This window comes from Equus quagga, chromosome 15 (assembly GCF_021613505.1).
Source record: "Equus quagga isolate Etosha38 chromosome 15, UCLA_HA_Equagga_1.0, whole genome shotgun sequence".
NCBI classification, from domain to species: domain Eukaryota; kingdom Metazoa; phylum Chordata; class Mammalia; order Perissodactyla; family Equidae; genus Equus; species Equus quagga.
The window spans coordinates 10,397,659-10,423,893 of NC_060281.1; the positions used below are offsets into that span (position 1 = coordinate 10,397,659).

Here is a 26,235-nt window from a genome sequence, read left to right on the forward strand (position 1 = left end):
TCCTAGACAGCATCTTATTCCTATATATGGCTGTTTCGTCTGCATTGAAAATCTCTTGTTCAGTGTAGCCACCTTCAGTAATGATCTCAGCTAGATCTTCTGGAGAACTTGCTGCAGCTTCTACATCAGTGCTTGCTGCATCTCTTTGCCGTTTTCTGTTATGGAGACGGCTTTTCTCCTTAAACCTCATGAACCGACCTCTGCTGGCTTCAAACTTGTCTTCTGCAGCTTCCTCCCCTCTCTCAGCTTTCACAGAATTGAAGAGAGTTAGGGCCTTGCTCTGGATTAGGCTTTGGCTCAAGGGAATGTTGTGGCTGGTTTGATCTTCTGTCCAGACCACTAAAACTTTCTGCATATCAGCAATAAGGTTGTTTTGCTTTCTTGTCATTTGTGTGTTCACTGTGATAACACTTTTAATTTCCTTCAAGAACTTTGCCTTTGCATTTACAACTTGGCTAACTGTTTGGCACAAGAGGTGTTGCTTTCGGCCTATTTGGGCTTTTGACATGCTATAATCATTTCTAGCTTTTGATTTAAAGTGAGAGATGTGTGACTCTTCCTGTCTTTTGAACATTTAGAAGCCATTGTAGGGTTATTAACTGGCCAAGTTTCACTATTGTTGTCTCGGGGGATAGGGAGGTCTAAGGAGAGGGAGAGAGATGGGGGAACCGCCAGTGGGTAGGGCAGTCAGAACACAGACAATATTTATGGATTAAGTTCACCGTCTAATGTGGGTGCGGTTTGTGGCGCCCAAAAACAATTACAGTGGTAACATCAAAGATCACTGATCAGAGATCGCTGTAACAAATATAATAGTACAGTTATGTACCACATAACTATGTTTCGGTCAACGACAGACTGCATATGTGGTGGTGGTCCCATAAGATCAGTACCATACAGCATAGGTGTGTAGTAGGCTATACCGTCTAGGTTTGTGTATGGGCACTCTGTGATGTTCACGCAACGATGAAATTGCCTAATGACACATTTCTCAGAACGTACCCCCATCGTTAAGTGACACGCAACTGTACTGAAAAAATTTGAAATATTGCCTGAATTACCAACATGTGACAGAGATGCAAAGTGAGCAAACGCTGTCGGAAAAATGGTGCTGATAGACTTGCTCAACGCAGCGTTGCCACAAACCTTCAATTTGTAAAAATGCAATTATCTGCAAAGCGCAATAAAGCAAAGTGCAATAAAACGAGGTACACCTGTACAAGACAGTGAGATGATCTCATTTGAGACGAGACTTCTTTTATTATTTATGTCCCTTTCTAAAGATAGCCGGTTGTTTTCCAGAACACTGTATCCTTTAGATGTAGGACTTCTTTAAGAGAGGACTGTGACTCCTTCCCGTGGCTGACATTTTGCTCCTTGCTGCTGTTCTGGGATGTGAGCATTTCACCCGGGGTTCGCTGATTGAAGGTCCTTCATCAGCCTCTTCCTGAGGGACCTTTCTTCCATTATTCTGTACAGATTGGACCTTGGCGGCTTTATCTGTCGTTTGGGTTCGCTCAAATAATGGGGAGGAGGCTTTTATGTTGATCAGAGACACTGTGTCCTCATTCTGCTTAAAAGCCTGCACTTGTTCTCTTTGCTGAGGAAATGTCTAAACTTCTTAAAGTGGCGCGTGAAGCCACCATGTCTCCCGGCCACCTGTCCTCCCTCACTTTCCGCTTCCCATTTCCCTGAGTTCACGGACTGCTTTCTTCCATGAAACTCACCATACAGCTGCATCCTTGCCTTTTTTCTTTGTTCTTGTCCCTCCCTGCCTTTGGAACATTCCCATCTTCTTTGCTGGGAGGACTTCTTAGATTCCAGACTTGGTTAAAGCTCCTCTCGAAGTTTCTGTCATCTCAGACTACAGGCTTCAAGAGCCGGAACTCTCTTATTGTTCATCTTTGTACCCTTAGAAGTTCAGTGATACCCTGGTATATAATGGGTGCTTAATAAATATTTAGTGACCTGAGTCGAGTTGTAGCTACGTGGTAGCAATAAGTTTAAATATAGGAAGTAAAATTTTTGTGGAATTTGTCTAGATTAACATCAACCAATACAAAGTCTGACTTTTGAAAAAGGTAGTGTTGAATGTTAAATAAGTGATATGAAGATCTTACCTTCAAGGGTGGGTTTGATTTAGCCCACGTAAAACCGAGCAATTATAAGTTAACAAAATGAAATTTTTAGAGTAATATTTTTGATCCGTTAAGCCATTTAGATCATACAGACTGGCATAGTCTACTCTATGCTCTCTCACAAGTAAACTTGAAATATTGTCTATGTCATCATCACCAGTGCCTTGTTTGGAATACCCCTTTTTTGCCATTTTGTTTTCCTTCCTTAGGCTACTCTTCTTAAGCAAAAGATTAGTGCCCTCTGGGGTGAACCACAGGTGCAGTGTCGTCAACACATTTTAAAAAGCCCTGCAAAATTCTGGGAGAATTGTATGAAATGCAGAAAATGATGCTTTGTCCTTATTATGTAATTCAAGTTACATAATTTAGTCCCAGAGTATCTCAGAGTGCTTTCATTTTGCTCGTCAATTCCTCTGGCACTATGTATTCTGACAGTGTTTTGTCTCACAGGGAGAAAACATCCAAAATGAGAAGAAAGAATGTTTCATTAAAACTTGAAACTGGAAGGTTCCGACTGTTGGCAGTTAGTGTCGTCATCTGTGAAGGACTCAGACTGAGGGCAAAATATAAAGCTTTTCTGTGTCAGCTGAACTATTTAATTCCTTCCTCTCTTTCCCCTAAATTGATCACTTGATCAGATATTTTTCTAGAATGCTAGGTATTTCCACCTGGTTTATCCACTACCACTCCTTCCCCATAATGTTGATTGTTGATTTTTGATTTGTAATTGACACTCTCTTTTATCCCATTCTTTTGTGGTGAGGAAAATGAGCCAGTATTTATAAATCACTTAGCACTGGTTCAGGTACCTAGTGATAACTCATCGTGTATGTATTTTTGTTTATTATTGTTAATAATGGTGACATTTGTTTTACACAGAATAGTAAGGATGATAATGTTATATTTATGTAGCATTTTTCATCTACAGGATTTCTGTAGACCCACAGAGTAATCACCTGAGACAGGAAAAAGGGGCAGGAGTACATGATAACCATTGCCTCAGGATTTTTTCAAGCATTACAGAAGTTAAATTAGTCTATTTCTGTATTTTCTTCTAAAAATTTTAAGAAATTGAGCCCCAAGTCTTCAGAGTAGCTTTCCATTTTACATATAGTCTTTTAGGTTGACACATTGATTTTAAAACATGATGATAATTTTATTTTCGGATCATGGAATTTTTATTCTCTAGTTTGAACTAGAGGCCGTCTGTTTTCAAAGGTTTATTTTGCAGATGAGAAAGTTGAGGCCTAGAGATTTGAGCTGGTGCAGTTTATGAGCGCCGTGGCAGAAGCGAAACTAAACGCAGGTCTCCTAATTCTTCTTCCCTCATAACATGTTTTCTCTTTTCTTAACGTGGTTTTGCATGGCATGATGTTATTATTCTCCTTCTCTAAACATGCCTAATTTAATTTTTCTTTATTGTTGCATAAATATGATGGTGAAAAGTGACACCCGGTTTTAGAAAATTGCCCTGATGCAGAAGCTTTAGTTCAGTCTGGCAGAGCAAGTTGTGAAACTGCCTTCCTATGAAATAAGTGTTCAGAATCACACCCCATCTTTAACCGTCCTGGAGTGATAGTGACGTAGGAAGTGGGTATGGAGTGAAGTGTGACTCTGGCAGGGCGAGGGTGGGTGTAGCAGACCAGAGAGCATGGAATTCTCAGCGCTGTGTGTTAGTTACTGAAATGGGAGGTCCCACCCTGATTGTGTGCTTGTCTTCCACTGCCCCTGCTGTGTGCTGAGGATGTCAGAGCTGCACAATAAAGTCATTTATTTTGAGAGATTAAGCAGCTGGCTGAGGACCAGGAACTACATAATATTGTTTACATCAATGTGATCACTTATGTCCCTGTTCAGGCTCTTTGAGCATTAGGCAGCTTTCTGGTTATGCTGGAGATGCACAGAGAAGTACCTGGATTTAGATGCATTGATGTGCACAGAATTCACAAGCTGAGCTCGTCTGTCTATTTTTAAGCAGGGCCTTAGCCTTATAAATTAAACTCATAGCTTGGAATGGGACTAAGTGAATTCTTACAGGACTCTCATATGTGAGTACAAAATTAAGTATTAGTGCTCAATTTCACTAAGTTACTTATCTGCATACATATGATAGTAGTAGATGTGTTCCTGAAAAGATCCTTGAAAATTGATTCCTCTCTGAAATATTGTCGAGTACTTGAGGGGATTGTCATTTAATGGTATCTCAAGGTAAACGTTATAGTGGAGGGGATAATCCTTTTGTAACTTATTTGGATATTTACATACTTTCTAAATAAGGATTGCCGAAATGTGTTATGATATGCTTTTTTTAGGGGGGAATAAAGTGTTTTTTAAGCTTTCTTTTACTGTTGTGTAATCATCTTGTGTCACTAAAGATTTAACTGATATTCCCTGGGAATTAGGAAGTCAAAATAGGATGTCAGTTTGTGAGGGTGACACTTGCTTAAAGTAATTTTTGACTCGCTTTCAGTTTTATTGGTCATTTTGTGTGTACTATTGACATTAGCAGTTACTTAGAGCTGTATGAGCCTAAGTTTAATACTTATATTATTTGAAGTTGATGACGCATAGATGGGTAATTTAATATTAAAAGGTTCTGTGATTTAGGCAAAAAGTCCCAGAATACTGGGTATAGGAGCCAGTGAATTTGTCTAAAACTCTTAAGCAAATTTTCCTCTTCATTAATCAAAAATATTTTGACACTAATAAAAGATACTGCAAAATATCAGTCAACTGAGATTATAAAGTTTGATGGCATTTAAACTACTTTTTTAGACTGAAAGACAACTATCAAAGGTTTGCTTCCAGTTTACATTAGGCCTTTTCTTGTTATGTAGTCAGATAGTTGTGATCCTACTTTAGGTCTTTTTCTTATTTTGTGCTGTATATTCACGTGACATTTTGCAAAGAAGATTGACTCATATGTACAAAACCTTCAGAGTTTACTCCCCAGACTGACAGGCATGTAGGGCTGATGGCCTGCGTGTGCTGTAGCTGGCCCTCTGGTCTCTACCTCTTTCTGGACCGCTGCTTTGGCTCCTTTGATGAGAGCAGCGCAAAGTAACGCCGCCCAGAATCACCAAAAGATGAGAAAATGGAAATGTGCTAACCCTCTGTGGAGCAGCCATCTTCCCAGCCTGCGTCAGCCTATGTCTGTCTGGGGCGAACCTCACAGGAGGCCAAGGATGTGCAGGAGACATCCCCACTTGGCGGGCTGAACAGAGCTTTTGGGAGATCTTTGTGGTTTGAGCTCTGAAATCACAAGCTTAAATGAGGCCTGTGGAGTGGAGGAAGAAGCTGTTATAGGTTGGGTGTTAACTGTGTGCCAGTGTTCATGTGGTCGTGAAAACCCTCCACCACAAGAAGACTTACGTTGTGCAGAGGCCATCTAACCCGACATATATGAATTTTAAAAACCTTTTTATTTTGAAATAACTATGAACTCACAGGAAGTTTCAAAAATCGTACACAGAGTCTCATGTACCCTTCACCTAGCTTACATCTATGGGTCTTAAAAGTGTGGAGTGTGTATCTCTGGCATCCTGGATCTTGTGTCACCAAGGGTGAAAGACACACTGGGGCTAAAATCTCGCCCCTCTTGCTAAGCTGGCTCTGGTTGCTGTGTCAGGAATCATGAATAAGGTCATTGCCATTGCCTATATTTAAAAAATTGTAATCCCGTGTCTTTGTCCAGGCTTATATTTATTCTAGCATATTAAATATGTAATAATTCTATTTGTTTTTATGAATTATTAATTTGAAATTTACTTTTTAAAATTTTTAAATGTAAGTTTAGTTTTTGTTTTTTTTTTAAAGATTGGCACCTGAGCTAACATCTGTTGTCAATCTTCTTTTCTTTTTATTTTTCTTCTTCTCCCAAAGTCCCCCAGTATATAGTTGTGTATTCTAGTTGTGGGTCCTTCTGGCTCTGCTAATGTGGGACACCGCCTCAGCATGGCCTGATGAGTGGTGCTAGGTTCGTGCCCGGGATCCGAACTGGTGAAACCCTGGACCACCGAAGCGGAGCACACAGACTTAACCACTCAGCCATGGGGCCAGCCCCTAAATTTAGTTTTTAAGTGATGAGAGAATCAAAATTTAAAAATTGCTTCATGAATGAACACCGTAGGAGGAATGTTTCCCACTTGGCCCCTCTCGTGTGAGTTTTAAGGATGATCCTGGGTTCCAGGACAAAAAGTTTGAAAACTACTTTTCTCTGTGTAGGTTCGAAAACATGTGAACGACCTCTACGAAGACTTGAGGGATGGACACAATCTGATCTCTCTTTTAGAGGTTCTTTCTGGAGACACCTTGGTAAGTTTTAAATTTCTTAATTTGCTTTGAAGAACACACAGTCCTCTCTGCATATGACCAGTATGTTTTCAGCACAGACTATTCAGATTTTTGCAACAGTCATCTTTTGAGCTGTGAATTCTGCCTGAAAAAGTGAATTCAGGTTAGATTCCTAATCATTTTCAAACTTCAAATGATGTGAATTTGGGAGATTGAATCGCTTTGATTACTTTGCTTGTATAATCAATTCTGTAATTAAAATACTATTTTTGTTCTCCCTTTTTTTTTTTTTTACCTTTGGGTTTTTTTGCTTAGCAGGAGTTGGATGCATAATATAACCACATATTAAAAGACTCACAAATAGCGAGGAAATAAACATTGCTTTCTGAAAACTGGTCTAACCCATTCCACAGGTGTCATTTCTTTTTTTGTGGACATTACTTCCCCTTCTTGGTTACTTGTTCTCCTTCATTCTGTTCTGTTCATGCTCTTCTTTTCATTTCTGGTCTGTCTTGTGTCTTTGCTGTCCTATCTTCTGTCTGTTGTATTCATTAGCCAAGGGAGCGAGATTTTTTGAAGACCTTACGATTGGTGAGTGCAACAGAAGCATGCGAATATGAACAGCATGAGGATGTGGAGGATGAGGATAAGGGGGTAGGTGTCGGCCCCCATAACTCAACTAACCTAGCTGTTACAGTGTGGTGAGCGCTAACGGGATAGGGAAGTAACCCACGGGTTCGGGCTCCTTTTTAGGAAACTATAGAAAGGACCAAAACCCATAGTGAGGTGGATGTGTGTGTACCAAAAAATTAGACAAAGGAAATATTTTCTCTTTAAATTTATTTATACATTGCTGTGCCTTGCATGGTAACTGAACATAGGCGCTTAAATTATATGATGGTATTTTAGCTAAAGAATTTTAAATACATTTTATGTAAATACAGAAATCTTGATAACTAACCTGCTAATTTTTATGCAAATTTATTCAATTCTGGAATTTAAATTTCAAACATGGCAACTCTTTATTGCTTTATTTGAAAGAATCTCTGGAAATTTAATAATTAAGCTTATGCTTTAAATCTTACCTGTTGGCAATAAGGTATATGATGGACATTCTTTACCTATCTTCCACGTCTCATTTTATTTAGAAGAGGGGAAGCTTTTCAAATCTAGAGTCCTGATAGAACGCACAGAGCTGTTTCATCCTGTGACTTAGTTGACGTCAGCCCACCTTCACAAGACACATGTGCGTCTTCTGTCATCCACATCCATAGTGCCCCCCCAATTTCATTGGAAATTGTGCTTTTTTGGATCCAGTGGGTGAATTGATCAACATCATTTCTCCCTAATTTTCCATTCTGTGGTCTGCTGTCTGGTTTATTATGGTGCCTTTGGCTTCAGCAACCTATGTATATATGAGAAGCTAAGCTGTCAGTTTTCTTTTTTCTTTTTTTCCCTTTGGAAGGTTTTATGTGGTAAATTTCATCTCCATTCTTTGTATTTTTGTTAAGCATTTTCTCAGCTCTGTTTCTTATGTTTTCCGTCTGCTGACTTAGAACGTTTCTTAAGAGAAACGGCATCAAGGGAGAAGAATTATGGTTTGTCAGTTTTCCTGAGACAGTAAATAATCATGTCCATCCCCAAGTAGTGTAAAACTATTACAGAGTCCAACTGATTTTGTGAAAAAGCTAAAATAAAATAAAGAGGAAATATCTTATATGGCTTTAATTGCTTTTCTCTCTTCCTCTGTCGTGGCTAAAAAACTCCACTGTCTTTCTCCTTCTTGGTGATTTTTATACTAACTGCATGCTACTTTACGTCATTTTCATTAACATGCCAATACATAGATAACTATAAAAACCCTCTTGATAATCGTTAGAGTTTATTAAGAAGGTGGAAATGGGGAAAGGTATTTAATTCTTTTTGGACATCCATAGCTAAAGAACCGTAGGCAAGAATTGTAGTACAGGGAATATAAAAAAGTCTATATGTTCTATGGTATTTTCTCTTTTCCTTTTGTTTAAATAAAACATTTGGAATAAAGTATGTATTTAAATAAAACGTATTTGGAAAAATCTCTAGTAGTTTAAATTCAATCCCAGATAATAAAAAAATAATTTAAAATATCTTTAAAAGATGTAATGGGTTTACCCGAACAGTAAATACTGTTTTGACATATTAAGAGAGCATAAAGTAGCTTTTTATAGTATATTTAGCATAAGTATATTTAGCATGGTCAGTGGTATCAAAAACTATAGTGTTTTTTATACCTTGCATTTTTCTATTCTTAGCCCCGAGAGAAAGGTCGGATGCGTTTCCACAGACTACAGAATGTACAAATTGCACTTGACTATTTGAAAAGACGCCAGGTATGATGCCTTACATAGACCGTAATCATAAACATATGTGATTGAGTGAATCTACATAGCAACATGTCAGGGAATGAAAAGGTCAAATTTGACTATAAATTATAATCATTAAACATCTGCTTTTGTGAGACAAGTATTTAAAAATGTTTTTAAACATTTGTTCTAAAGAAAAGGAAGTTAAGTAAGCTCAGAGGAATGATAAGTGGCTACATTTCCATCTGAATAAGAGCTAGTACTGATTTTCCTTCTGTTAGAATTGGAATGGTTTTGCCTAAGAAGTTAATGACATTTTAGTAGCAACAGAATGTTAAGGATGCTCATGAACAGCTTTTAGTAGGGGTGAGGCAATACTTTTATTTTTTATAGTTAGTATATAAAATTACTTTATTTTTATAAAAAATGGTTTATATAATACTTTTTAAAAACTTAGTGTAAGCTTTTTTAATACTTAGTAGTGATGAGGCAATATTTTATTTTTTATAAGTAGATAGTATTGGATAATTTATAAGGGGTTAAAAAGAAAACAATTATTTCTGACAACAGTCCCCAGGTAGCTTGAGGTTTTAGAATAAATCGTGGAAAAGAATGAACACCATGTTGGATATGATTTTGATTTGGTGGCATTGTATGTTACTGTGGCATAAGCCAAAGTATTGGTAAGTTTTCGATCAGTAGAAAAAAGGAGAGAAGGAAATTCAGGAGAATTGAAAGTATCTGAAAACAATGAGAAATCAGAAAGTGGCAACAGTTTTCCTTGTTAATGGAGTAGGAAAAAAGAAAGGGAAAGGGGGAGAGGGAAGTGCTGTCTTTTATTATTCATTTATTTAGTTTATTAGGAACATTAAAATACTTTTATTTATTAAATTCTAATAAACACTCAGTACTTAAGTATTTTAAATGTTATTTGTGTTTGTCTTACTATTCCTGATTCTAGAGAAAGTTTCCGGAAGGATTAATGGTTAATTAAGTTTCATTGTCTGAAGTGTTTTTGGCAGTGTTTTGTCCAGGAAGCAAAATGTTAGATATCATTGTATTTAATTTTTGATATTTAATTCTTTTGTTCAGGAAGTAAATGTTAGATATTATTACCATATCATTTACCTGAAAATGCGTAATTTGACAGTTGGTAAGCTTTAAGTCTGAGTATTTATATATATATTTTATATTTGAGCAGCCTTTTAAATGTCCAGTGACTTATATATTTACTTACCTTAGTAACAATTTATGGTGGACAAATAGAAAAATAAGGCTGGGTTGTTTTTTTTGTTACCCTTTGTGATAGAAGTATGAGAAAGATGTTAACACTATTTTATGATTCAAAACAGTTTCTTACTTAATGGTAAGAGTAAAATAAAGCTTATTTTCAAAAGACAGAATTATTTTAAATTTTAAAATCTCAAATATTTAGGACTTCTCAGTTTGAGTTGTATTTTTGTGTTGACAAGTGAGTACTTTTAATACTTGCTCTAGAAGACAAAACCAGAATATTTCCTCTGTGATTACTCTGTAATTTGCAATCTAAAATAAGTGCAGATGGGATAAGACAGTATTTTGAGGATTACTGGTTTTTTAAATCACTCATATTTTTCTTTGTGTAATTTAGAATTGCTTTTATGTAGGTAATGATAACTCGTGCAGGTTTGAAAAACAGTTTGTTTTTTTATCTCTTCTTCTCACATAACACAGGTGAAATTAGTGAATATTAGAAATGATGACATAACAGATGGAAATCCCAAATTGACTTTGGGATTAATATGGACAATAATTTTGCACTTTCAGGTAAGCCCAATTTTTCTTAATTGTCACTTCTTTTTAGCCTCTTGTTGCTGGTTTTCAAGTGGTTCATATGGAGGGTGAATCAAGTGCATTCATGTCTTATGAAAGAAAACAAATTTAAGGCTTCTTTTCTTAAGCATTGTATTTGGATCGTTCCTTTCAAGTAACATGCTGCATGCGAACCTGGCCCCCCGTTTCCTGGTGTCCATAAGCTTAAATGGTTTTAGGGCAATGCTTGTAATTTCAGAAGACAAAGATTTCTTTTTATTCAATGTAGACACATTTTTTTTGTTTATTGGACAATATTACCTGACTTAGACACATGAAAATTTTGTGACTCAGTCCTTATTTAGAATGATTTTTCTTGGTATTATAGTTTGTCAACGATGCAGACTATTTTCTCCTATTGGTAGACACTAGATGGCAGTATCGTTATCATAAAGAGATCTGAATTAGAAGTGTCCATGTTTTTTGTAGAGCTCTGCTTTTTCAAACTAAATTTGAGGAGAGTAAATGCAAATGTATTAACCATGAATTAGCTAATAAATCTGTGCCAATTTAGGGCTGATTTTGATTTTTATTTTTTGTAAAATGATACATTTTGAAAAAAAGCATCTTCATTTGATTTAAGGTGAGTCCTAACTTTGGCGCTTGCTTTAGTTTATTAGCCACATGCCTGCTCACACAGTGTTCTGTGTGCAATCCAGAGCCTGACCCATGATAGGCACACAGCACATCTTACTGATCAACTGCTATGCAGTTGGACCTTGAAGGAGGAAGAGAGAGCTTGCCAGCTTCAGAAGGGAGCTGGGGTTTTGAACCGAATCTTGAGAGGAGTAAGACTTATTTCTTATTTTTTTAAAATTTGCCTTGGATATAGGGTTTGCAGGGGAATGGTGGAAAATAATGTGCGTGTGGCTCATTTGGGAACAGGATAAATCTGATAGGTGTGGAGAGCTGGAGGAATTGAAGTCTAGGTAGTTTCCAGGACCTGGATAGGCAGTTGAGCAAAGTTGAAGCAGTAAGAAATCAGAGGAGGCCTAGGTAACCACGTGTCAACCAGCCAGACCACAGGGCAGCTAATATAGATGAATGTCCCCTCAGCTGGGCTGTTACTGTTGGCAGTCAGTAACAAGAACTGGTGGCAGGACCCTGAAGGTCTGAGGGTTCCCATTACGAGAGGACTCCATCCTTAGGGGCCCTGGGGAACTGAGCAGTAACCGAGGTAGGAATTTGGGCACAGAGCCAGACCTTGTTACCAGAATTGGGTAAAGATTACGTAGAACTGGCCAAAAAGCAGATTTCATGTGGAGTTCCTCAGCAGCTTTCTCAGGGTCCTTTAATTAGTCCCAAGTGGACCAGGTCCCAGAACTTTTAGTAGGGTGGAAAGTGCAAGAACCCCATGTGGGAAGGTTAGAGGTCTGTTGGAGCAGGGAGCCAACCACATCACTGCTGACAGAGCTGGTGAGCACACAGGCTGGGTCGGCATTTGAATGTCAGAGTGAGAATCGCGGTGGGGCTGGGGAAGGCACCCAGGCTTTAAAGGGAGGCAGGGCTGAGTTTCATTGTTGGTTCTTTTATTTATGGCTGTGATGGCATTGGGTAGATCACTTAACCACTCTGAGCTTGGAAAATAATGTTTTAGGGAATGGAATCTCTCAATTCTATGTAAAAAAAAAAAAAAGAGAGCAGAGTCCATAGTCAGGGAGATAAGCAAAGAAACTGAGGTGGTGATCTCAGAGTGGAGTGATAAAGGCCAGGACTTAGATAGGAATGAAAAATTGAATTCAAGAGGGGACATTGTGAAGGAAGAAAGGAAGGGACTTGGCAACAGAGCATAGACAATGAAAGAGAGGGAAGATAAAAAACCAGTAGACTACCAAGAGGAATGAGGCTGATGGTAAGGGGAAAACTAAAGACCTTCTGGGTGGGTTTGATGGCTTAGTAGGATGGCCTGTGCATCTGTCTGCTGAGCAGTTGGAGGTATGTGAGCAGAGCTGAGAAGTCAGAGGTACAGATAATGAACTTGAGAGTTATCAGTATACAAGTGGTCATTGAATCTATTGGAGAGAAGAGATCTTCAGAGAATTCATGAGAAGAGCACAGGTGGAGAAGAGCCGAGAGCCAAGGACAGAAATTTGGGGAAGGCCCGTGATTAGGGTGCAGGAAGAAGAAGATCCATTTGGAGAAACAGAAAAGGAACATTTGGAGAGATGGACGAAGCAACAAGAAAACGTACTGCTGTTGAAGCCAACGGAAGAGAATTTAAGTAGAAAGGATTGGTGAACCCTATGAAATGGCCCTGGAGAGCTTGAGAAAATTCAGACTGAGTACGGGGTAATAGTTTGGTCTAGAAGGAGACGTTGGAGACCTTGGAGAAAACACTCCCAAAATACTAGGAGCAGAAATCAGAAAATAACAGACTGAAATGTGAGTGAATGGTTGGATATTAGAAACAGTATATTGAGACCCTATGTTTGAGGAATTTAAAGTAAAAGTTCATTATATATTAAGAAAGCCCTTTGGAGTTCAGGGGTCATTGGAGGAGAGAAGAGGACCAGCCACAGAAGTACCAAAAGAAGTTTTTCTTCCAATATGATCCTGTGGCATGTATTATGGAATCCAGTATATTTTAGGACCTGAATTACCAGACATTGTGACTGTTAAATTATCACCAACATTTAAAAATTCAGACCAAGATCTATTTTATATGGAACACATCAGTGTTTTGGGAAACAGAAATGTTCTTTGTTCTTTAAATGAAATAACTTTTCTTAGCACTAGGATTTAGAATCATTTTACTGGTTGTGCCAAGATATAAGGCTATTTATAGCAGTGATAATCATTCTCATTCAAAGTGACTGGGCTTTTTTTCCCCTCTATACTTTACATAAATAAAGGCAGTAATTTCAGAAGACCAATAATAAATAAAATATTTATTTTTGACATATTTGTTATGAGCATCACGAATTGAAAGTCTTTTCCAGTCAGGCTGTCTGAAGGTGAGCATTATGAACACAGTAATCCACCCCATGTGATTGGCCACCATATGCTAGATCCAGAGATACTAAGATAATGAAGCATATTGTTCTATTGGGAGAATGTTCATGAAACTGACTGTAATCCAGGGTGATGAATCGAGGGCAATATAAATAAAAATAGGGATGCAGAGGAGGGAGTGTTGTGGGAGGATCAAGAAAGTGTTAGAGGTTGAGGGAAATTTTCACTGATGCTAGAGACAGGCTGTGCAAGATGAATGCCTGCTACCCAGCGGAGACTCAAGGGCCGTTTCTGGGAGAGGGAGTGGTGTGCAGCGGCCTGAAAATGGACAGTTGCTCAGTTTGGCAGGGCTGGAAGGAAGGGCGGGTAGAGAGGGCAAATTGATGGTTGCGCCTCTATCATGTCCATACAAATACCAGCCATTATATTCTTAAATTCTCTTGCGTCACGTGCCATTTCCATTGAAGACGTTGAAAATAATATTAAAAACAAACAAGCAAACAAACCTGAGGCTTTATTTTTGTCAGCTTGTCTTTCAGGATATTCAGCTTTTGCCACTGGAAATTGTTTACTTTCCCTTTAAATGATTAAGGAAAACCTCACCATGCAGGCCTATTATTGACAAATAGCAGCGTTGCAAACTTGAGTTTGATTGAAATTCTTGTTTAGAAAAATATAATGAGTTCCATCTTTTGATCAATCTAAAGACTACTTAGAGGAAGGCAATTATCAATTTTTTTTTAAATTAGTCAAATGATTTCTGCTTACGTGTAAGTCCAGTCGTGCCATACTAATTTCCTTTTTCCCATCTGTGACTCCGTGCTGGCAATATGCACACCTTTGATAGTCACGTTCCATACTGATTTATTATTTTTACAGCAAGGCCCTAGTAAAACTGCGTAATATTTAACTAGGGTACAAGTATAAAAGTTACGTGTGAAGTTTAACTGCCTTCGTTCATGTGTAACAATGCCCAGGTATTTCTTTTGGCTAAACGTCCCATGCTTAAATCATAAAACTTATCCATTTGCTTATATGAAAATCCTAATGATCAGGTAATGGAAATGGCTTGGAAATTAATGTCATATGAAAAGTATTACAAACTATTTTACAAGACTGACGTTAGAAGCAATTTTAATGCAGCATTTTAAGTGGTTAGTATTTCTTTTCTCTCCTTCAGCTATTGAATCAGCCTGTTATTTTTTATGGCTGCTCTTCTGAGTGAGAGTCTTAATATAATTTACAGAGATTTTTGAGCCTTTTTTTTTTTCAAGTACCAGAATTAGTTGGTGTTTAAGAAAAAAAATTATATGGTAGGGACTCTCCGAAACTAAATTTGAAAGCACTTTGACCCCGGGTTTGAAAGGCACTTTGCCAAACGTCTCCTGGCTGGTATTTGCTTTCTGTTTGCTCTCAGATTTGTTGAGCCACCAGTAGTTTCAAAGGTTAACACAAACTTTGCTAGTGTAACTGCATTTCAGAAAACTGAAAGTTAAAGCGAGGGGTAGAATCTTCCAGTACAGTAAAGCTCAGGGTTGGCCTTGAAAGCTCATCAGTGTGATAATTTGACAGTGAGCAGTACTGTTTGTCTAAGAGGATTGGTGGCCAGAAATAAGCCACGGTGTCTAATGAGACACAGGGACCCAGCTGGGCAAGGTGCCATGGCATTTCTTGCGTGTGCCTTTCTCATAAGCAACATGGCCTCAGGCTGAAGTGGACGGTCGCAAAGTCTGAGGAATTAGAGGTCAGAGTGGAATTTTCGGACTTAATGGAGATCTAAGTAAGCCCTGGATTTTGAAATGAGTGAGTCTGTGGAACTGTGATTTCCTGCAAATCAAATGGGGAATATCTGTGGATGTGTACGAGCTGAGAAGGAAGAACAGTATTTAGACCCTGCGAAAACTCCTTTCAGCCCTGAAAAATATTCTCCCGGAAGAAAATATTTCAGAAGAAAACCGATCAAGAAAATTGTAGATGACACGGACTCAGCAGAGCCAAACAGTGAAAATGAAGGCAAGAAGCGCAGCACTCTGCTCTCCAAAGGACAGCCAGCTCTTTTATCCAGGGGCCTGGCACGAGAGGAATCTGTTACCCCAAACCTCACCCTGGAAGGTGGTAGTCAGCAAGAGAAGACAGAAGTGGGAGTTGACGATGTTAAACAGAAACTTCTGCCGAGTGCTGCGGGCGGTTCATCTCCCCATGTGAACATTTCTCCTGCTCCTGACAGTGAAACAGAAGTAAAAGTTAGTGCACTGGATGCAAGGATTTCAGAAAAAGACAGCACTCCATATTGTGCAAAGAGGAAACATTTAGATGATGTCAACGCAAGAGAAATAACATTCCAAAGAAAATCGGATGCTTTTTCTTTACGAAAGGCAGCCAGCTTGAGTTCCATTCACTATGGGGCCGAGAGATCACTTGGAAAAAGTGGGTTTTCGGAAGACCCATCAACGAGTTATAGCAGTGTTCAAGAAAAGCAAAATGCTGAGGGATTCCACCCTTGTGCAATACACCATTTTCACTTTGAAAAAAAGAGATGTCACTCTCTCTGTACTAATGTGTCCTCAACTTCCAAGGACACGGATGGAAACGAGGTAAGTGAAACGTGGAGACTGAGTTTAAGGTGTAAATAAGAACACCAGCTGCTCACCTCTGACTGAGAGTCTGTAATTTAACCTGTTAAAGGTTATTTTCATCTTTGTTTATGTGAAAGCTGTAGAGTTCTTGGTGCATTTTATTCATAGCCTTAGGTTTGATTTTTACGACTTTATTTTTTGTGATATCCACATTCTTTAATCACACTTTGATTTTAAAACCCTGTACATCTTTGTTAGTGTTGCAAGACTCAGAAAAGCGTTGCTTTAAGACAATGCACATCTTTTGAATTTCTCTAGTTCAAATGTCTTGACTTTTCCTATGGAATAATTTTTGGAAACTTAGCTGCACTGTCGGTAACAGTTAAATCAGAAAATAGTAACGACAGGACAATAGCTTCATGACAAATGTAGGGACCACAGCATGCAATTATCAGGCAGTCCTGACTTGCTGATCTACATGTTTAAAAAGCCAAATTCCAGTTCTCTATCAGTTTTCATGAACAAGCACACTGACATAATTGCTTTCAATTCTGTGTGTGTGCGTGTGTGTGTTTGTGTGTTTGTGTTGCGGGTGGATGGCATAGATGAAATTGCCCGCATCTATTCTGACTCTTTGTTATGTGAGTTCTTCCCTTGCCCCAGTCTAAAATCAGAAATGATTTGGGCAGCACGTCATAAGAATTTGAATATGACACAGACTGCTGGAAAGTTGAGATCTTTATTCCTAACACTGATATTTACCTTTAGACAAGTTACTTCTCTGAGGGTTTACTTGTCTTTAAAAGGTCAATGAATATTTTTTTACTTGCTTGAGAAGTGCATTATCCATACAAACTTTCCATGTTGCTAGTTGGGAGTTGATGGCTTTTTCTTTAAGCTATTCCTGACTTTGTCTTTTAACAAAAAAATCTGGACATAAATAGTACATGTGTGTTACACATTTTTGGCAGGGTCATTGTATCATTGGGCAGAGATCATTTGCACAGTTGCAGAATGAGGTTTTATTAGGGTTAGTGTGCACGATCCTCATTGGCCTTAGCTGCTGAGTTCCCTGAAGGTGTTCCTGTATATATTCACTGCCACACCTTGCTGGTATTATGTCATCCTTTCTATTTACATTTTACAGTGGTTACATTTTAGAAAGGAAGCGTCCGGTCTCTGTCATGAGGCACGTACGGCTGGCGTAAAGGTCAGTGCAGAGAGAAACTACTTGGCCGCTGCGTGCTGAGTGTAACCACAACTTTCCTCACATATGTTTTCCAACTGTTTTTTGCATAATTTGGCTTCCAGTAAGCCCTTCATTTTTCCTTTAGTGGAAATTCTTAAAGTCGGTTTCCTAAGTGCTACATAAGCCTTTTTTTCCCTTGCATTGTCCTCATGCTAAGGATTTTATCCTTCTTTCCGCTTTGTGTATCTAATGATTTTTGAAACTTGAGTGGAAAGTGTATGTGACAATAAGTCACCGACCTGCCCATCAGATTTGGTAAACAATTGTGATAAGGAGGTACTTAACAAAGCCTCAGATCTTCTAGGTAAATACTGAATAGGGTAGTCATTACTTCTCTGAAGAGTTGGCCGTCTCACTTGCATGTGGTCCAAATAAAGACTTTATTCAGTGGCATGAAAAGAGTCAGAACCAACAGCCTAGCTACCCCTCCGAGGACATTCTTCCTGTTGTCTTGGAGATAGTTGACTCTGTTTGCTTAATTATCTTCAGTTAGAATTTTGCACAGAACTCTTTATCTTGCATTGGATTTTACATTTTTCATTGGAAAATTAGATGCAAATGAGAACTCTAAGCCCTTCATTAGTCCATGTTACATCCCCGAAATGGCCTGTTAGCCAGGATGGCTTTTATTTGTTCCTTCAAGATCTTTCTCATACCTTCCCTATTTGATCCATTCTGACTCTGTCAGTTGTGTGCACGGTTGGGCTCCATGACTTTTGAGTCAACCTCCCACTAGAATAGCGTGCAATTCTTTGAACTTATCTTAACCTTCAGCTTAGTTTAAGCCTCTGACTTGACCTTGCCTGGTCCTTTGAAATTTGTCATTCTTAGTATAGGTGACCAGCCTACCTCCTCTTTAAAGCCTTGCAATCATGTGCTGACCTACAGTGGCCACCCAGGCTTAGAGGTGCTGTGGAGGTGGCTCAGCCAGCCCCTGCTTGAGTGCCTACTGAATACAAATCTCATAAGCATGTTACATCTTGACTAGGATACGGAGATGTAAATAAAAAAAAAGGAGTATCTTAGATCTGTATATTGCTTTGGAATTGGGAGAATGATTTCAGACAGTATCTTTTGAGTATCCTACCAACTGTATGAAATAGGCAAAGTAGACAGTTCCTCTTTTATAGAATGAGGAATTGGAAACTCAGAGATATTAAATAACGTCCTGAAGGCAACACAGTAAACGGCAGTAGCTGGGTTAAACCATGGCACGGCATCCCACTTTGGTTAATTTTCATATTCTGAAGGAGACAGCTGTGAGCTCAGAGCAGGGGTTGCATTTATAGGAGTTGGTGTTCGTCTATGAAGGATGAGTGTTATAAACAGAGGTGGCAAAGGCAGGACCATGTTTGGGGACAGGGAGTAATGAGCACATTGTCTGCACCTTCTTCAGGGATCCCTTATTTGTCTAAGACTCACGTGCTCCCTGACCGTGTGACAAGGTCTCCTCCCTTTGCTCTTAAACTTTTCCCAGAAAGCATTCTTACTACTTTAGTTTCACAAATTGCACCTCTTCCCAGTCTTGTTATACTGATCTCAGCAAAGACCGTTGTTTTCTCGGTTTGTAGGCTGTTGGTTCTCTAACTGACCACATGTGTAGGTGTCTCCTGAGGAGCTTTTAAAAACCACAGCTGTCTGGATGTCAGCCCAGTGATCCTAATGTCAGAGATGAGGGTGGGGCTCCGCAGGTGATTCTAATGGTCAAGACTATGGATAGGCAGCTTATTTCTTTTCTTATTCTACAGCAGTGCTTTTCAAAGTGTGACCCCAGGGTCCCTGCAGTAGAATCATCTGGAATGCTTGTTGAAAGCGCCTTACTCCAGATTTAACTTGACCAGAATATTTTCTGGTGGGACTTGAGAGACTGTTGTGTATGTTTTACGCACGCTTTAACGTGTTCCTTAAAGACACACTAAATTTTGAGAATGAGTGTCACTCTAGCTTAGCATTTGCCATCTTGTTCTCTTCTCAATGTGGGTTTTCTGGTAAGCAGTGTGGATTATGGGCCTGGAAGGCAGGAGGTCTGAGTTCTAGTCAAGCTTTGCCACCAGAGAGCTGTGTGACTCGGACAGCCTTCTTGGTTTCAATAGATCTCAGTTTCATTTTCAAGACAAGGAGCATATTGAACTAGATCCTGATGCTCCTGTTAATAATAATGCTATTTGTCGAATCCTACTATAGCCAGACACTCCACCATTGTGTTATTTAATCTTCAGAGCAAGCCTGTGAAAGGATTCTGTTATGAATCCATTTACAGCGGAGGAAACTGAGCCTCAGGAAAGTTAAATAACATGCTCAAGTCACTCAGTTAGTAAGTGGAAGAGCTTGGATTTCACCCAAAATGGTCTACCAAGCTGAACTCTTAACTGATACAAGTTACCCACCTTTTCCATATATATCTCTTTCAGTTTTAAGTTTCTGTGAATCCATGTGTGTAGCTGCCTACCTTTTTGTTTGTTTAGTATTCTCATCCCTTCTTCCATCCCTCCCTTCTTTTGTTTCTCTACCAAACATTTGTTATGTACTTGTTATATATTGAACCAAAATTAGACACTCTGAGAGAAATAAAATATGACCCTTTTCTGCATGCATTATATCCCATTGTTTGTTCAGAACAAATGGCAGGGACCGTGGCTGTAAACCTAGTCACCTGAAAGTTAGGCTTCTGGAATGATGATCATGAATAATCTTAACTTCCCACCATCTTGTGTAGCTATGTTAACTCGTGAAAAGTGGACTATTTTATGTTTCTTTTCATCTTTTGGTAAATTGTCAGCGAATAGTACAGTGGCCAAAAGGAAACAAGCCAAGAAGAGAAGGATGAGAAGGAGTGTGGATATTGTATAAATTATTTCATCAGTGTCTGAATAATGAAGAGTTGAATGTGTTTATTAATTGACTTTTATATTATAAAAACTTAAAAAAAAATGAGAACCATCTCAAAATCTTAGAATACAGTCCTGCACTGCGTAACAACTTTCAGTCAAGGACAGACCGCATATATGATGGTGGTCCCATAAGATCAGTACCAGAGAGCCTGGGTGTGTAGTAGACTATACCGTCTAGGTTTGTGTAAGTGCACTCTGTGATGTACGCACAACCACAAAATTGCCTAACCACGCCTCCTCAGAACATATCCCCATCATTAAGCAACACATGACTGTACGTTAGTATTTTAAGCTCACTGAAGTATAATATTTATTTCTTTACTCAAGCCTTTTGTGAATGTTAGGCTCTAGAATCTTACTTAGAATTCAAAGACTAGGATAAAATCTAAATGTTTCTCCTTTCATGTGGTAGCTTTTTGCTATAGATCTTGAAAACAGAGGTCATTTGGTAATTCATTTCTTTCTGAACCATTTCATCATTTTTAATGAAAATGCTTTTGTTGATTTTTTTTTTACCATTTACAGTCATTTGGATTTCATAACTAGTTTGTGAAAATTTAGTTATAAAATAGTTGCATAGAATTTGAGTCTCTACCAGCATTATGATACCTCTGCCTTTTCAGTTAAATGAAGGAGAAGCAAAATTTTAAAGTCCCCTGCTGTACAAGACAAACAGTTATATCTGTGTTAGTTTTCCCTCATATTTGAGTAGGGAATAAATGAGCGTTTGCTAAAGGAAGCTTTCAATTTAGAGCATTAGTACTTGAACTTTATCAACTTGCTGCTTTTATCCTCTAGTTAACTCTTCCTTTTAGGGAGACAATTTTTAACTAGATAGGATTTTCAAAATATTTGTGCCATCTTTGCAGTTAAAAATATTTTGGGGAGCGTTTTCACACATTTTTGAAACTTGGAAGCAGGCATTAAAAATGTGTTGATTACATTTGTTTCTGCCAAAATAGTTGAAACGTCTTTGAAGAGATTGTCTTCGGAAGCGAATGTCTTGGCTTGGAAATATTTGCCGGTGTTGACAAATTCAATGTGCAGTTTGCCTTTGCCTGACTACAGTGTCAAGTAGTGTGAATAAAGGAGTTTAGCAATAAAACTCACCCTGGTGCACAGTTCCCTCGGCTCACTATTCTGAACCCTGGGTGCATGACGTCCTAGTCTCTCAGCAACTCTCTGAGGAGATACTTTACATGAGAGGAAACTGAGGCCCAGAGAAGATGCAGGGCCAGGCAGTGGTGGGGTCAGGAATCGAACACAGGTCACCACCCTCCACAGCTCTGCGCCAGTCTTCCTCCCAATGGTAAACTTTTACCTTTGAAATAATTATGTTAAGAGACTCATGAGGTAGAAGAATCTTGAGATCTGCCTTTTCCAAACTGCTTCTTTCATTCTTATTAATGCCTGAACTCTCTCAAATAGAGTATGAACTCTGTTTTTCATGTTAGCAAAAATATATGAAGGCGGGGCTGGCCCCGTGGCTGAGTGGTTAAGTTCGCGCGCTCCACTGCAGGCGGCCCAGTGTTTCGTTAGTTCGAATCCTGGGCGCGGACATGGCACTGCTTGTCAGACCACGCTGAGGCAGCGTCCCACATGCCACAACTAGAAGAACCCACAACGAAGAATACACAACTATGTACCGGGGGGCTTTGGGGAGAAAAAGGAAAAAATAAAATCTTTAAAAAAATATATATATATATGAAGGGATTGGATTTCCTTTGATAACACTCTTGTGTCTAATCCGCTGAACCAGTAGGCAAATTGTGTTCTGCAGGGAAGAACGTTTGACTAGCCTTCATTTCTATATCCACTGTGTGTCCCTGAAGTCAGTTTTTGCTTCTGTGAAGTGAGATGGCTCATGGATAGATACAGCTCTTTCAGGAACATTGTAGGGAGTCACTATTATAGATTTGGTGAGAAAGAGAACCTATGACATCTTGAGTCAGAAGACTTAAATTTAATCCAGGTCTACCTATTACGTATCAGACAGTGTGCTGACTGGATTCCTCTAATTCCATAATTAGCTTAAAATTTTGTCAAACTGTCGGAACAGAAATAACTCCTGGGAGGAACCAATTCTGGAAGCTAACCTTGGTTATTTACACCTGAGGACAGACACATTTCAAAGGCATTATTGATAGTAGCTCTGGTAGGAGAGAGGAGGAGAACGTAATGCCAGAGGCAGATCTGCTCTTGTCGGGTGGGGTGGGGGCGGGGCGGCTGTCAGTTAAGGTTGTGTGCCTACAAGGAAATTTCTGTGAACCCTGACGTTCGGTTCATGTGAAAGATCCAGGGATGTGTCTGCCTCTGAAAATGTGCAGTGTTCTGTGTATCAGCTGCTTTGCCAATAGAGAGGCTGGGAAGTTCTGGTGAAAAGGGTCTTGACTTTGGGGTTTGAGGCAAATCTAGGGGATGCCCTTTCATGACCTGCGTTTGTGCAGCCATTTTCCCAGCAGTGGTTGCACTGGAAGGAGGCACCACTCTGGCCACTGACACAAAGGGAAGGTTAGTCTGAGTTGTAAGGAGAGAGTTCTTTTCTAAATGTGAAGGAGAAATTTCACTCTTCATCTTGCAGATTCTGAACTGGAGTTTAGGAGACCCGGGTCCATACCCCAGCCCTACCCACGCTAGGCCTTCTACTAGGGTGTCGTGAGACCCTGGACAAGTCACTTCACCTCCTTTAGTCTCATCTTGTTCAGCAGTGAGATGAGGGACTCTGCCAGATGGCTGTGTGTCCTTTCAATTTGAGTTCCCCAATTCCTTATCCTTCACTATTGTTTATAGCCTTCTCTAAGTTAAATATCTTTGTTCTCTTAACTTTAGAGACATTGCCTTTTCCAGTGTTACACATAAATTATTTGAATAATAAATTTGATAACATTTTTTATCTTTAAAAAAATTATAATTATTTAAAAATTTTGTATAGGATAATGAAATATGTACTTTTTTTTTTTGGCTGAGGAAGATTCACCCTGAGCTTACATCCATGCCAATCTTCCTCTATTTTGCAGGTGGGTCACTACCATGGCATGGCTGCTGATGAGCAGTGTAGGTCTGTGCTTGGGAACCAAACCCAAGCTGCCAAACTGGAGGGTGCTGAACTTAACCACTAGGCCACAGGGCCAGCCCTGTACATTTTTTTTTTTTAATGTGAATAATATTTTAGGGAGTATCTGACTCAACTTTGGCAGTTGGCTGTTCTTGTGTAGTCAGTGCATGCCAGAACCATGACAGCATCTGTAAAAATAGGGTGTTCCTGTTGCCCAGTTGTCTCGTGGCATTGACTTTGCTCAGGGGACTTTCACATTTACAGCCTCAGCTGACCAACACAGTGAGGCTGTTGCAATTCCTTTAGCAGTAAGTGAGTCATTTAACAGTAAGCTGTGAATTAAATCAGAGTGCGCTGTGAGATGAGATATGTTGGCTTGTTTTCTTTCGTTGAAAAGACATTTCGAGGCTATATACTGTGTCAAGTTTATGAAATTGTTTTAGAAAAATGATTCAGATGAAGCTTAGGTTCACTCCTTGACGTTGGGTTCTCTGAGTAGTCTCTGGGCTTGTGCTCGCTGCTGGGCACTTTTGTGCGGTGGTCCAGGTGTTCTGTTATTATGGGGAAGTGAGGTTGGTTGGAAACCATTTACTTTTCTAAAATGACAAGGTTGACGTGACAGGTTAAACTCATTTATACCAAATGAAAACATGAAATGTATTTCTCATCTTTCATCCTTGTCTTCCTCCCACCCTCCCTCCCTCTCTCCCTTCCCCTCCTCTTCTTCAGCAGATAGTTATTCACCACTTAATATGTGCCATGTTGGGCAGAGTATGGGAGAATGTTCCAAGGGGAGAAGTGGCTTGAACAGAGGATCCTAGGAGAGAGGGAGCATGTGGTTCATATGGTTTGATCATAGACTAGAAAGAGGATGGCTTGAGTCTCGAGAGATCAGTGAATACTGAACTGGATTACTGTGGCTGCAGAGTCAAGAGCAAGCTAGACTGGGAAGTGAGAGTGGGCAAGACTTGGTGCACTGAGACTAGTTAGTAGTCAGTTACTAATCCAGACACTGAGGCTTAGTTCCAGAAGAAGGTGGAAGCTCTCTTGAGCCCAATACTATTCTAGTTCGATCATGACTGTGTCTTAAAAGATGTCGTTGGTGTTGACATTGAAGACCAGAGGTAACAGTGCAGGCTAAAGATAATAATTACCTCAGCTCAATAATTGGTAGTAGAAAAGAGAGAAAATGGGGATGTAAGACCCTCTTCTCCCTTCAAAGCAATCTTGGGACAGCTAATATATCCATGCTATTGGGTGCATATATCTTCCCTAGCAGATGAGTGTGTGGCTGGCAGGATGAGTTGGCACACGTGAGGAAGTTTCGGAGAGTTGCAGTACCTCATCCTTTTATGTTTTGAGAGTTCTAGCACTGGTTTCTTTGGCTCCTAGATTGCAGAAGCAAACAGTCTGCTTGTTCGCAGGGTTTTGGCATGTCCTTTAGCTCTTTGTTGAGACCGTGCTTCACGTTGCCTGACTGTGTTCTGTGAGGTGCTTTGTCAGGCCTGGACCGAGCAGGCCTATTTCTGGTTATGCCACAGGTAGAAGTGTTTGAGAATGCCTCTGTGAATTGGGGTCAGCCTTTATTTCTTGCCTTTAAATTCTCCCTATCCACAATCCTTTATCCCCCAGAACCTCTCCCACCACCCCCTGCACCTTCTTCTGTTAGCTCCAATTATTAGGGTTTCAATCATTGGAAGTTGTTTCAGCTCTGCCAAGAGGGAGAAGGGACAATATGTAGTCAAGTATCAGTGTTGTGTGTAAGAGTAGAGGTAATGTGGGAAAAAGAGAGGTGAATATAGGAAAGAGTATGAGGGTTTTTGTTGTTGGTGGTGATTTTTTTTTTTAAGGCTGAGGTTAGTTTTCAGGATTTTTTGTTTTTGATCTTGCTTATATGGCATGAAAACATAAAACATAGGAGTGGTAACTTCTTTATTCTCAAGACCCAGAATCCTGAGCTATGAAAATAAATTTATATATTAGGTAACTGGATTCTTTTTTTTGCCTAGAGGGCTCGAAATAATTTTGTTAAATATGTAGCCACCAGCCAAATTTCCAATTCAAATGGGTTTGAGGACCTCCTGTCTAAATGGTTAGATTTTCTGAGCCTTTGTTTTATTACTAGTAGGAACAATATTTTTAGACTCGGCATTTGGAGAACTCCCGTTCTAACATGACCAGGCAGTTTTTGAGAATTCCTTATGTTGAGTATTTTTATAGCCTAGAACCGTTCTCTGTAAACCAGCTTTTGTGAGGGCCCTGGAAAATATTTGCACTTGACATAAAAATCTTGCAGATTCTTCTTTCTAATTTAGGCTCTGACAGTCTGGGAAGAGGACTACACATAAGCAGAGTGGTGGTAAAAGGCAAGTTACCCATTCTTGCTCCAGCCATGTAGTAGGACCACCACATTCTGTGTTTTACTCTATAGGAAGGAAATAACATTTCCCCTGTAATTCAAGTGAAATAAAGATTTGGCCTATTCAGTGTATATTCATATAGCAAAAAGTACATGAATATTGAGTGGTTTTCTGTTAATTTTTTTTAACCAATTCAGTACTATTTTCATGTGAGAGTTGAGTTAATTCTATCTGAAAATAATAAAAGTAAATTTAAACAGAATCTGTCATAAGCTATTTACTAATATTTCACATCTAAAGCAGATAAGCCAGAAAAAAGATCAGTGAAGTTGCTTAGTTAGTTGAAAAGTTAAAATAAGCCAAAAGAGTTATTTTGATTATAAGTAAAATAGAAAGCTCCTGAGATGCAGACCAAGACACCACAGTTTATACAAACCTCAGATTTCCAACAATGAGACTCAGTTCTAGAAGAAGGTGGAAGCTTATTCAGACCTATCATCATTGTGTCTTAAAAGATACTATTGAGAT

General features: G+C 39.1%; 1 protein-coding gene across 22 annotated transcripts in view; it reads left to right on the forward strand.

Annotated features, from left to right (window-relative positions):
- Positions 1–26,235, forward strand: part of DST (dystonin) — a 439,342-nt gene that overhangs the window by 215,153 nt on the left and 197,954 nt on the right. For 11 of the 22 annotated variants that reach the window (XM_046639570.1, XM_046639592.1, XM_046639572.1 and 8 more), the window contains 3 exons: positions 6,363–6,452; positions 8,723–8,800; positions 10,487–10,579. In XM_046639570.1, coding sequence (XP_046495526.1) covers positions 6,363–6,452; positions 8,723–8,800; positions 10,487–10,579 — 261 coding nt within the window. Of the gene's footprint in view, positions 1–6,362; positions 6,453–6,986; positions 7,023–8,722; positions 8,801–10,486; positions 10,580–15,081; positions 16,171–26,235 lie in introns of those variants that run through there. The other 11 variants (XM_046639567.1, XM_046639575.1, XM_046639568.1 and 8 more) reach the window with 2 other exon arrangements.